The sequence below is a fragment of the Oncorhynchus masou genome, unplaced genomic scaffold (genome assembly GCF_036934945.1).
Source record: "Oncorhynchus masou masou isolate Uvic2021 unplaced genomic scaffold, UVic_Omas_1.1 unplaced_scaffold_3228, whole genome shotgun sequence".
NCBI lineage: Eukaryota > Metazoa > Chordata > Actinopteri > Salmoniformes > Salmonidae > Oncorhynchus > Oncorhynchus masou.
The window spans coordinates 24,607-39,290 of NW_027009643.1; the positions used below are offsets into that span (position 1 = coordinate 24,607).

General features: G+C 42.4%; 1 protein-coding gene across 1 annotated transcript in view; it reads right to left on the reverse strand.

Moving 5' to 3' along the window:
- Positions 1–12,581, reverse strand: part of LOC135534265 (multiple C2 and transmembrane domain-containing protein 2-like) — a gene marked incomplete at both ends in the record, with an annotated part of 29,483 nt that extends 16,902 nt beyond the window's left edge. Inside the window, 11 exon segments of the mRNA XM_064961343.1 lie at positions 80–182; positions 401–503; positions 646–739; positions 3,867–4,053; positions 6,672–6,802; positions 7,290–7,454; positions 10,794–10,823; positions 11,122–11,232; positions 12,203–12,250; positions 12,253–12,285; positions 12,407–12,581. Coding sequence (XP_064817415.1) covers positions 80–182; positions 401–503; positions 646–739; positions 3,867–4,053; positions 6,672–6,802; positions 7,290–7,454; positions 10,794–10,823; positions 11,122–11,232; positions 12,203–12,250; positions 12,253–12,285; positions 12,407–12,581 — 1,180 coding nt within the window.
- Between the last annotated feature and the right edge of the window lie 2,103 nt (positions 12,582–14,684).

Consider the following 14,684-nt stretch of genomic DNA (forward strand, 5'->3'; position numbering starts at 1 on the left):
GGTTACTACTTACAGAGAGTAGAGGAATGGCCAGGTTACTACTTACAGAAAGTAGAGGAATGGCCAGGTTACTACTTACAGAAAGTAGAGGAATGGCCACTTTGCCTAGGAAGTCAGGTGCTTTGTCTCCATCCTCATCAAAGATGGTCAGCTCCAGAATATCATGGATGTCTTTTACTGGGCTGGACAACACACACACATGGATATAAATACAGCAGAAACATCCACTGAAACATTAACCTGGGATTAGATGGGTGGTTTATATGGCAACTGGCCATCGACTGGTGTGAGAAATATCGTAATACAAAAGAACATCTTTAAAATGACAGATGTGTAACACCACGTTAAAGCCCATGTTTAAAGGATAACGAAGAGGGTAAAAAGCAGGTGTGTGACTGACAAGGTGAAGACTTTGTTCCAGTTGGGGTTGAGGGTTTTATAGATGGTGTGAGTCTGCAGTCTGTCGTTCCCCAACTCCAACACACAGAACGGATCACTCTTCCCTGCAATAGACACCCACCCAACCACACACACAGCCAGAGTTAGTGTCTATATACAGTAGCTTTTGTGGTAAAATATAGTGCAACACTAAAGGATATATCTAGTTCTACAGTGAAATGAAGTTCAGAGTGAAGTGCTTCATACCATTTAAATCAGCTGCCAACAGATCAGTAGCCTTGATAATCTTAACTTGAAGGAAACCAACATCCCGGAGGTTCCTGAAGGAACTTTTGAAACTCTGAGAGGAACAACATCAGAAATAGAGCCTGTTAACTAACAGGACTGACCCTGTGGAACAACACATTACAGACAGGACTGACCCTGTGAACAACACATTACAGACAGGACTGACCCTGTAAACAACACATTACAGACAGGACTGACCCTGTAAACAACACATTACAGACAGGACTGACCCTGTGAACAACACATTACAGACAGGACTGACCCTGTAAACAACACATTACAGACAGGACTGACCCTGTAAAACAACACATTACAGACAGGACTGACCCTGTGGAACAACACATTACAGACAGGACTGACCCTGTAAACAACATCAGAAACAGAGTCTGTTAACTAACAGGACTGACCCTGTAAAACAACACATTACAGACAGGACTGACCCTGTAAAACAACATCAGAAACAGAGCCTGTTAACTAACAGGACTGACCCTGTAAACAACACATTACAGACAGGACTGACCCTGTAAACAACACATTACAGACAGGACTGACCCTGTAAAACAACACATTACAGACAGGACTGACCCTGTGGAACAACACATTACAGACAGGACTGACCCTGTAAACAACACATTACAGACAGGACTGACCCTGTAAACAACACATTACAGACAGGACTGACCCTGTAAAACAACACATTACAGACAGGACTGACCCTGTGGAACAACACATTACAGACAGGACTGACCCTGTAAACAACATCAGAAACAGAGTCTGTTAACTAACAGGACTGACCCTGTAAAACAACACATTACAGACAGGACTGACCCTGTGGAACAACACATTACAGACAGGACTGACCCTGTAAACAACATCAGAAACAGAGTCTGTTAACTAACAGGACTGACCCTGTAAAACAACACATTACAGACAGGACTGACCCTGTGAAACAACACATTACAGACAGGACTGACCCTGTGAAACAACACATTACAGACAGGACTGACCCTGTGAAACAACACATTACAGACAGGACTGACCCTGTAAAACAACACATTACAGACAGGACTGACCCTGTAAAACAACACATTACAAACAGGACTGACCCTGTAAACAACACATTACAGACAGGACTGACCCTGTAAACAACACATTACAGACAGGACTGACCCTGTAAACAACATCAGAAACAGAGCCTGTTAACTAACAGGACTGACCCTGTGGAACAACACATTACAGACAGGACTGACCCTGTGGAACAACACATTACAGACAGGACTGACCCTGTGAACAACACATTACAGACAGGACTGACCCTGTAAACAACACATTACAGACAGGACTGACCCTGTAAACAACACATTACAGACAGGACTGACCCTGTAAACAACACATTACAGACAGGACTGACCCTGTAAACAACACATTACAGACAGGACTGACCCTGTAAAACAACACATTACAGACAGGACTGACCCTGTGGAACAACACATTACAGACAGGACTGACCCTGTAAACAACATCAGAAACAGAGTCTGTTAACTAACAGGACTGACCCTGTAAAACAACACATTACAGACAGGACTGACCCTGTAAACAACATCAGAAACAGAGCCTGTTAACTAACAGGACTGACCCTGTGGAACAACACATTACAGACAGGACTGACCCTGTGGAACAACACATTACAGACAGGACTGACCCTGTGAACAACACATTACAGACAGGACTGACCCTGTAAACAACACATTACAGACAGGACTGACCCTGTAAACAACACATTACAGACAGGACTGACCCTGTAAACAACACATTACAGACAGGACTGACCCTGTAAACAACACATTACAGACAGGACTGACCCTGTAAAACAACACATTACAGACAGGACTGACCCTGTGGAACAACACATTACAGACAGGACTGACCCTGTGAACAACACATTACAGACAGGACTGACCCTGTGGAACAACACATTACAGACAGGACTGACCCTGTAAACAACATCAGAAACAGAGCCTGTTAACTAACAGGACTGACCCTGTGAAACAACACATTACAGACAGGACTGACCCTGTGGAACAACACATTACAGACAGGACTGACCCTGTAAAACAACACATTACAAACAGGACTGACCCTGTAAACAACACATTACAGACAGGACTGACCCTGTAAACAACACATTACAGACAGGACTGACCCTGTAAACAACATCAGAAACAGAGCCTGTTAACTAACAGGACTGACCCTGTAAAACAACACATTACAGACAGGACTGACCCTGTGAAACAACACATTATAGACAGGACTGACCCTGTGGAACAACACATTACAGACAGGACTGACCCTGTGGAACAACACATTACAGACAGGACTGACCCTGTGAACAACACATTACAGACAGGACTGACCCTGTAAACAACACATTACAGACAGGACTGACCCTGTAAAACAACACATTACAGACAGGACTGACCCTGTAAAACAACACATTACAGACAGGACTGACCCTGTAAACAACACATTACAGACAGGACTGACCCTGTGAACAACACATTACAGACAGGACTGACCCTGTGAAACAACACATTACAGACAGGACTGACCCTGTAAACAACACATTACAGACAGGACTGACCCTGTAAAACAACACATTACAGACAGGACTGACCATGTAAACAACACATTACAGACAGGACTGACCCTGTGAAAGAACACATTACAGACAGGACTGACCCTGTGGAACAACACATTACAGACAGGACTGACCCTGTAAACAACACATTACAGACAGGACTGACCCTGTAAAACAACACATTACAGACAGGACTGACCCTGTGAAACAACACATTACAGACAGGACTGACCCTGTAAAACAACACATTATAGACAGGACTGACCCTGTAAACAACACATTACAGACAGGACTGACCCTGTGAAACAACACATTACAGACAGGACTGACCCTGTAAAACAACACATTACAGACAGGACTGACCCTGTAAAACAACACATTACAGACAGGACTGACCCTGTGAAACAACACATTACAGACAGGACTGACCCTGTAAAACAACAGGACTGATGTCTCTATAACAGAGGAGGTATATATATATTATAACAGGACTGATGTCTCTATAACAGAGGAGGTATATATATATTATAACAGTACTGACGTATTTCTCCAGAGTTCTCTCTCTCTCCTGAGGCTCCTCGAGGGGCGGGGCACACATGTCGGAGATGGAGACGCCACTGCACGTGCTCAGAGTGATCAGGAAGACCACACGACCTTTTCCCTCTTTCAGAACCCGCGTGAACAGCTGAGACTGGTTGGGTAGAACACTGGACAGGTCCACCTCACACCTGGTACACACAGAGACAGGACACAGAGACAGGACACAGAGAGACAGGACACAGAGACAGGACACACAGAGACAGACAGAGACAGGACACAGAGAGACAGAACACACAGAGACAGAACACACAGAGACAGAACACACAGAGACAGAACACACAGAGACATGACACACAGAGACAGGACACACAGAGACAGGACACACAGAGACAGGACTCACAGAGACAGACAGAGACAGAACACACAGAGACAGAACACACAGAGACAGGACACACAGAGACAGGACACACAGAGACAGGACACACAGAGACAGGACACACAGAGACAGACAGAGACAGAACACACAGAGACAGAACACACAGAGACAGAACACACAGAGACAGAACACACAGAGACAGGACACACAGAGACAGGACACACAGAGACAGACAGAACACACAGAGACAGGACACACAGAGACAGGACACACAGAGACAGACAGAGACAGAACACACAGAGACAGGACTCACAGAGACAGACAGAGACAGAACACACAGAGACAGAACACACAGAGACAGAACACACAGAGACAGGACACACAGAGACAGAGACAGAACACACAGAGACAGAACACACAGAGACAGGACACACAGAGACAGGACACACAGAGACAGACAGAGACAGAACACACAGAGACAGAACACACAGAGACAGAACACACAGAGACAGGACTCACAGAGACAGACAGAGACAGAACACACAGAGACAGAACACACAGAGACAGAACACACACATCAACAATATGAGGCCGTATGTTTTGGTTCAAACAAGGAGGAAAGGTTCGTCTTATGCATTTGCAAGGAAAAGAGACTATAAAGTTGATGGCTGAAAGACAGACAAATCAGTGGTATCATTCATTTGACATCACAATGATTCTACAGAGATCCAGAATGAGCCATGTTGTAACTAAAGAGATCCAGAATGACCCATGTTGTAACTAAAGAGATCCAGAATGACCCATGTTGTAACTAAAGAGATCCAGAATGACCCATGTTGTAACTAAAGATATCCAGAATGACCCATGTTGTAACTACAGAGATCCAGAATGACCCATGTTGTAACTAAAGAGATACAGAATGACCCAAGTTGTAATTAAAGGGATCCAGAATGACACATGTTGTAACTAAAGGGATCCAGAATGACCATGTTGTAACTACAGAGATCCAGAATAACCATGTTGTAACTACAGAGATCCAGTATGACCATGTTGTAACTAAAGGGATCCAGAATGACCCATGTTGTAACTAAAGGGATCCAGAATGACCCATGTTGTAACTACAGAGATCCAGAATGACTCATGTTGTAACTAAAGAGATCCAGAATGACCATGTTGTAACAACAGAGATCCAGAATGACCATGTTGTAACTAAAGGGATCCAGAATGACCCATGTTGTAACTACAGAGATCCAGAACGACCACGTTTTAACTAAAGGGATCCAGAATGACCCATGTTGTAACTAAAGGGATCCAGAATGACCATGTTGTAACTAAAGGGATCCAGAATGACCCATGTTGTAACTAAAGGGATCCAGAATGACCCATGTTGTAACTAAAGGGATCCAGAATGACCATGTTGTAACTAAAGAGATCCAGAATGACCCATGTTGTAACTAAAGGGATCCAGAATAACCCGTGTTGTAACTACAGAGATCCAGAATGACCCATGTTGTAACTAAAGGGATCCAGAATGACTCATGTTGTAACTACAGAAATCCAGAATGACCATGTTGTAACTAAAGGGGATCCAGAATGACCATGTTGTAACTAAAGGGGATCCAGAATGACCATGTTGTAACTAAAGGGGATCCAGAATGACCATGTTGTAACTACAGAGATCCAGAATGACCATGTTGTAACTAAAGGGGATCCAGAATGACCATGTTGTAACTACAGAGATCCAGAATGACCATGTTGTAACTACAGAAATCCAGAATGACCATGTTGTAACTAAAGGGGATCCAGAATGACCATGTTGTAACTACAGAGATCCAGAATGACCATGTTGTAACTACAGAGATCCAGAATGACCATGTTGTAACTACAGAGATCCAGAATGACCATGTTGTAACTACAGGGATCCAGAATGACCATGTTGTAACTACAGAGATCCAGAATGACCATGTTGTAACTACAGGGATCCAGAATGACCATGTTGTAACTACAGAGATCCAGAATGACCATGTTGTAACTACAGAGATCCAGAATGACCATGTTGTAACTACAGAGATCCAGAATGACCATGTTGTAACTACAGAGATCCAGAATGACCATGTTGTAACTACAGAGATCCAGAATGACCATGTTGTAACTACAGGGATCCAGAATGACCATGTTGTAACTACAGAGATCCAGAATGACCATGTTGTAACTACAGAGATCCAGAATGACCATGTTGTAACTAAAGGGGATCCAGAATGACCATGTTGTAACTACAGAGATCCAGAATGACCATGTTGTAACTACAGGGATCCAGAATGACCATGTTGTAACTACAGAGATCCAGTATGACCCATGTTGTAACTAAAGGGGATCCAGAATCACCATGTTGTAACTACAGAGATCCAGAATGAACATGTTGTAACTCACATGCCGTAACACTCCTCATATTTGCGTCCCTCTTTGTTCCAGACCTCTATCTCCAGGACCCCAGGACCCTCCGGGAACCGGTTGAAGTCAAACCTCTCCCTCCACTGGGGGTTGGCCTTCTTGGGCTGGTTCTGAAGACAGGAGGGGAGAGAGGACTTAGTGGTGGAGGGAGAGTGTGTGTGTGTGCGTGTGTGTGTGTGTGTGTGTGTGTGTGTGTGTGTGTGTGTGTGTGTGTGTGTGTGTGTGTGTGTGTGTGTGTGTGTGTGTGTGTGTGTGTGTGTGTGTGTGTGTGTGTGTGTATGAGTGTGTGTGTCCATATGTGTGAGTGTGTGTGTCCATATGTGTGTGTGTCCGTATGTGTGTGTGTGTGTATGTGTGTGTGTGTGTGTGTGTGTGTGTGTGTGTGTGTGTGTGTGTGTGTGTGTGTGTGTGTGTGTGTGTGTGTGTGTGTGTGTGTGTATGAGTGTGTGTGTGTGTATGAGTGTGTGTGTGTGTAAGAGTGTGTGTGTCCATATGTGTGTGCGCGTGTGTGTGTGTGTCCATATGTGTGTGTGTGTGTGTGTGTGTGTCCATATGTGTGTGTGTGTGTGTGTGTGTCCATATGTGTGCAACTCCTACCCTGCTCTTGTATCTCTGCTCCCCCAGTCTGAATCGAACAAACAGCTCTCCAGGTCCGTCCTCTGGCAGGTCCTGTCCCTCGACCAGGGTCACCCCCACTACACCTGACCACAGCTGAGACTTCCTCAGAGACTCTGACAGACGACCACTCTGGGCCAGCGGAGACTGGAGGGAGGAGGAGGAGAGGAAAGTCAGTTCTATTGATAACCTGTTCAAATAACATGTTATATCCCCACTACTATTATCATGCTACGCTATCACTATACACTGTGTTATACTAGATCAACACCAGGTAAATGGATTTCAAATAACATGTTATATCCCCACTACTGTTATCATGCTACACTATCACTATACACTGTGTTATACTAGTGGCTCAGTCGGTAGAGCATGGCGCTTGCAACGCCAAGCGTCGTGGGTTCGATTCCCGCTAGGGCCACCCATATGTAAAAGTAGTGGCCCCAGCCGACTTGTAAGTCGCTTTGGACAAAAGCGTCTGCTAAATGGGATATATTAGATCAACACCAGGTAAATGGATTTCAAATGAGCCATGCTATATCACCATTATAAACACAGATAGACACGAGGTAAATGGATTTCAAATGAGCCATGCTATATCACCATTATAAACACAGATAAACACGAGGTAAATGGATTTCAAATGAGCCATGCTATATCACCATTATAAACACAGATAAACACGGGGTAAATGGATTTCAAATGAGCCATGCTATATCACCATTATAAACACAGATAAACACCAGGTAAATGGATTTCAAATGAGCCATGTTTCAAATGAGCCATGCTATATCACCATTATAAACACAGATAAACACGAGGTAAATGGATTTCAAATGAGCCATGTTATATCACCATTATAAACACGAGGTAAATGGATTTCAAATGAGCCATGCTATATCACCATTATAAACACAGATAAACACGAGGTAAATGGATTTCAAATGAGCCATGCTATATCACCATTATAAACACAGATAAACACGAGGTAAATGGATTTCAAATGAGCCATGCTATATCACCATTATAAACACAGATAAACACGATGTAAATGGATTTCAAATGAGCCATGCTATATCACCATTATAAACACAGATAAACACGAGGTAAATGGATTTCAAATGAGCCATGTTATATCACCATTATAAACACAGATAAACACGAGGTAAATGGATTTCAAATGAGCCATGCTATATCACCATTATAAACACAGATAAACACGAGGTAAATGGATTTCAAATGAGCCATGCTATATCACCATTATAAACACAGATAAACACGAGGTAAATGGATTTCAAATGAGCCATGTTATATCACCATTAGTGTACAGTATATTCCCCTTAGTGCTCTGGTCTAAAGTAGTGCATTATATGTAGGGAATAGTGTCCCATAGGGCTCTGGTCTAAAGTAGTGCACTATACATAGGGAATAGGGCGCCATAGTGCTCTGGTCTAAACTAGTGCACAATATAGGGAATAGGGTGCCATAGGCCTCTGGTCTAAACTAGTGCACAATATAGGGAATAGGGCGCCATAGTGCTCTGGTCTAAACTAGTGCACAATATAGGGAATAGGGTGCCATAGGCCTCTGGTCTAAAGTAGTGCACTATATATAGGGAATAGGGTGCCATAGGCCTCTGGTCTAAAGTAGTGCACTATATATAGGGAATAGGGTGCCATAGGCCTCTGGTCTAAAGTAGTGCTCTATATATAGGGAATAGGGTGCCATAGGCCTCTGGTCTAAAGTAGTGCACTATATATAGGGAATAGGGTGCCATAGGCCTCTGGTCTAAAGTAGTGCTCTATATATAGGGAATAGGGTGCCATAGGCCTCTGGTCTAAAGTAGTGCACTATACATAGGGAATAGGGAGCCATTCGGGGCGCACCCTAAGACTCATCTGCTCTAAGATAATTAGGTGAGCTTACATCAAGAGAAACCTGACAGAGAAATACATTAAGCTCCTATTCAGTTCACTAGATTAAGCTGTGACACAAATGGCACCCTATTATCGTGTAGTGCACTACTTTAGACCAGGTACCATAGGGAATAGGGTGCCATTATGGACGAGGACCCTGTCTCAGAGCAATCATCTTCCGGCTGTCCCGGAGCTTAATGAGAACTGATGTTTAAATCTGTTTCATACTGTATGCAAACAGCGGAGGACGACACACTGCAAAGACATAGAACCAACCAGCTACACTTTAACATCATCAAATCAAACAACACATCATTTATTTAGCAGAGATTATTAGTAGGGATGTGGCAGTAACTCATTCTAAACAATGAACGGGTTCTCGGTGGTATACTGCCCTCTAGTGGAGAAAGACCAATGTCCAGCTTCAATGAAGAACTAAGTTTTGGATCCTGATTAAATAGTGGTGCCAGTACACTAGAGTGGATCCTTCGTGATTAAATAGTGGTGCCAGTACACTAGAGTGGATCCTAAGTGATTAAATAGTGGTGTCAGTACACTAGAGTGGATCCTAAGTGATTAAATAGTGGTGTCAGTACACTAGAGTGGATCCTTCGTGATTAAATAGTGGTGTCAGTACACTAGAGTGGATCCTAAGTGATTAAATAGTGGTGTCAGTACACTAGAGTGGATCCTAAGTGATTAAATAGTGGTGTCAGTACACTAGAGTGGATCCTAAGTGATTAAATAGTGGTGTCAGTACACTAGAGTGGATCCTAAGGGATTAAATAGTGGTGCCAGTACACTAGAGTGGATCCTAAGTGATTAAATAGTGGTGTCAGTACACTAGAGTGGATCCTAAGTGATTAAATAGTGGTGTCAGTACACTAGAGTGGATCCATACCGTGATTAAATAGTGGTGTCAGTACACTAGAGTGGATCCTTAGTGATTAAATAGTGGTGTTAGTACACTAGAGTGGATCCTTAGTTATTAAATAGTGGTGCCAGTACACTAGAGTGGATCCTTAGTGATTAAATAGTGGTACCAGTACACTAGAGTGGATCCTAAGTGATTAAATAGTGGTGCCAGTACACTAGAGTGGATCCTTCGTGATTAAATAGTGGTGCCAGTACACTAGAGTGGATCCTTCGTGATTAAATAGTGGTGTTAGTACACTAGAGTGGATCCTTCGTGATTAAATAGTGGTGTTAGTACACTAGAGTGGATCCTAAGTGATTAAATAGTGGTGTTAGTACACTAGAGTGGATCCTTCGTGATTAAATACTGGTGTTAGTACACTAGAGTGGATCCTTAGTGATTAAATAGTGGTGTTAGTACACTAGAGTGGATCCTTCGTGATTAAATAGTGGTGTCAGTACACTAGAGTGGATCCTTAGTGATTAAATAGTGGTGTTAGTACACTAGAGTGGATCCTTCGTGATTAAATAGTGGTGTTAGTACACTAGAGTGGATCCTTCGTGATTAAATAGTGGTGTTAGTACACTAGAGTGGATCCTTCGTGATTAAATAGTGGTGTTAGTACACTAGAGTGGATATATTTGGATGACTTACCCTGATACTCCTCTTCCTCTTAGGCCACCTCTGCAACAGGTACATGCAGGCAACAAGTACATGCAGGTTACAAGCACAACACACTGTCACAGTTAGTAGAGGAAGAAAAACATGCAAGTATATCTGTAGAATATGGTAGACATCATAGTTGGGGTCAATTCCATCAAACTCAGTCAAATCAGGAAGTTAAAAAGTCATTGTCATTTTCTTCAAAGCTTCTCTATGAGGAACACATGGAATTTCAGTTGACTTCCTGAATTGACTGAACTGAAAAGGAATTGACCCCAAGCCTGTTAGATATGGTATATTGTATTGTCTAGTTCCTTACAGAGTTCCTCTCGTTCTCTCTATCCCTAAGAGAGAGAGACATGTCCAGCATGATGACTCCCATGTCCTCCTCCAGACTGTTGGGGTCGTCCAGACGCACGGACAGCTCACACACCCTGGGGATACAACAGGGTTACCTTAGCATAAAACATGGTTCAGTTAGCCTGGGTTAGCTTAGCATAGTCACTATTCAGATGGCATGGGTTAGTTCAGCTCGGGCTGTGACAGACAGATGGACGATAGGGGGTTTGTACATTTTTTCACATGGATATGCATCTTAATAAAAAACCTTCTTGAAACAAGTCATTACGCTTTTGTTATGCCAGATTGGAGAGAATCTGTCTCATTATGAAGAAATGCCAGGTTGGAGATGATGTCTCATTATGAAGAAATGCCAGGTTGGAGATGATCTGTTTCATTATGAAGAAATGCCAGGTTGGAGAGAATCTGTCTCATTATGAAGAAATGCCAGGTTGGAGAGAATCTGTCTCATTATGAAGAAATGCCAGGTTGGAGAGAATCTGTCTCATTATGAAGAAATGCCAGGTTGGAGATGATGTCTCATTATGAAGAAATGCCAGGTTGGAGAGAATCTGTCTCATTATGAAGAAATGCCAGGTTGGAGAGAATCTGTCTCATTATGAAGAAATTCCAGGTTGGAGAGAATCTGTCTCATTATGAAGAAATGCCAGGTTGGAGAGAATCTGTCTCATTATGAAGAAATGCCAGGTTGGAGAGAATCTGTCTCATTATGAAGAAATGCCAGGTTGGAGAGGATCTGTCTCATTATGAAGAAATGCCAGGTTGGAGATGATCAGTGTTATTTTTGTATTGACAACATTAACGGCATCAGAATACTTGTGTGTATTGACGTGTGTAACTGATAGATACACACACCAGGTGTTAATGTTTTACATGTGTAAGATTACTTTACTGATCATATTGCACTATAAACTGAGATTAGCTCCGGTTGCTGCCTCTCTAACCTCTCACCTCTCTCACCTATCTAACCTCTAGGTTACCTGCTGCCAGAGTTACAACAATCAATATCTCCTGAAAATTGTGACATTTTAAAATGTGTCACTCTTTTCCATCTCCAGATCACTGAGGAGAAGGTAGCTGGATCCCATAAGAAGTCATCCATGGTCAGATCCCGGTCATACACCTGCAAGGTAGACCAGATGAAGATGCTTAATGAAGAGTGAAACAGACGAAGAGCAGAAACACTCGTCTGACCAGAACGGCCCCTACTGGGCCCCACACATGAGGTATGTCCCAACCCCTACCTTAATATACAGTCTCTGGTCCAGGTCTCTGACAGGGAAAGAGAAGGACTCGTTCCATGTTGGGTTGAGGTTCTTATAAACCACTTTACTCTTGTATAGTGTCTTCCCATCCAGTTTAAACTTCACGTAAGGATCACTTGTACCTGAGAACGGACAAAACACAGAGAAGGAATATCTATGAGAGGACAGATGACTTCATCATACACTATGGACCGGATTTAATGTCATTATTATGGGGTGGCCTCAGTGGGCTAGTGGTTAGTGTGTCTGTGCACTGAGGTTGGAAGGTTGGTGAGAGTGAACTCGCAGTCACCATTTCCTTGTGCTGTGTAACATGTGTATCCTGTGCATATGACTAATAAACTGGCTCTTGGTTAATGATTAATGGAATGCAAACAATAAGCAGGAAGAGATTTCACTGAGAGTCAGAAAAACATGATTCCTCTCCATCTCAACACAACGTCGGTGGACTCAATACTCTACATTGTCATCTTCCAGCTCACATCTCAAGTCATGTCTGAGTACTGAGAGAGTTTCTTCCAGAGGAAGTGGTTTTGATGATGGGCTCAATGTGAGACGGCACAGTTTCCTAAGAGAACCAGTCACAGACTAACTCAGTATCCGTGGTGCAACATTTAGAAGAGCAATGCAGAAAACAGTAAACTGATAATTTAAGAGGTCAGAGACATGAACAGTATCTTCACTACCCTAGACATGAACAGTATCTTCACTATCTTCATGAACAGTATCTTCACTACCTAGACATGAACAGTATCTTCACTACTCTAGACATGAACAATATCTTCACTACCCTAGACATGAACAGTATCTTCACTACACTAGACATGAACAGTATCTTCACTACTCTAGACATGAACAATATCTTCACTACTCTAGACATGAACAGTATCTTCACTACCCTAGACATGAACAGTATCTTCACTACTCTAGACATGAACATATCTTCACTACTCTAGACATGAACAGTATCTTCACTACTCTAGACATGAACAGTATCTTCACTACATGAACAGTATCTAGACATGAACAGTATCTTCACTACTCTAGACATGAACAGTATCTTCACTACTCTAGACATGAACAGTATCTTCACTACTCCAGACAACAATATCTTCACTACCCTAGACATGAACAGTATCTTCACTACTCTAGACATGGACAGTATCTTCACTACACTAGACATGAACAGTATCTTCACTACTCTAGACATGAACAGTATCTTCACTACCTAGACATGAACAGTATCTTCACTACTCTAGACATGAACAGTATCTTCACTACCCTAGACATGAACAGTATCTTCACTACCTAGACATGAACAGCATCTTCACTACCCTAGACATGAACAGTATCTTCACTACCTAGACATGAACAGTATCTTCACTACTCTAGACATGAACAGTATCTTCACTACTCTAGACATGAACAGTATCTTCACTACCCTAGACATGAACAGTATCTTCACTACTCTAGACATGAACAGTATCTTCACTACTCTAGACATGAACAGTATCTTCACTACCCTAGACATGAACAGTATCTTCACTACTCTAGACATGAACAGTATCTTCACTACCCTAGACATGAACAGTATCTTCACTACTCTAGACATGAACAGTATCTTCACTACTCTAGACATGAACAGTATCTTCACTACCCTAGACATGAACAGTATCTTCACTACCCTCTAGACATGAACAGTATCTTCACTACCCTAGACATGAACAGTATCTTCACTACTCTAGACATGAACAGTATCTTCACTACCCTGGACATGAACAGTATCTTCACTACTCTAGACATGAAAAGTATCTTCACTACCTAGACATGAACAGTATCTTCACTACTCTAGACATGAACAGTATCTTCACTACTCTAGACATGAACAGTATCTTCACTACTCTGACATGAACAGTATCTTCACTACTCTAGACATGAACAGTATCTTCACTACCTAGACATGAACAGGAGTCAATATCTTCACTACTCTAGACATGAACAGTATCTTCACTACTCTAGACATGAACAGTATCTTCACTACCTAGACATGAACAGTATCTTCACTACCCTAGATATGAACATGAACAATATCTTCACTACTCTAGACATGAACAGTATCTTCACTACCCTAGACATGAACAGTATCTTCACTACCTAGACATGAACAGAACAATATCTTCACTACTCTAGACATGAACAGTATCTTCACTACCCTAGACATGAACAGTATCTTCACTACTCTAGACATGAACAGTAT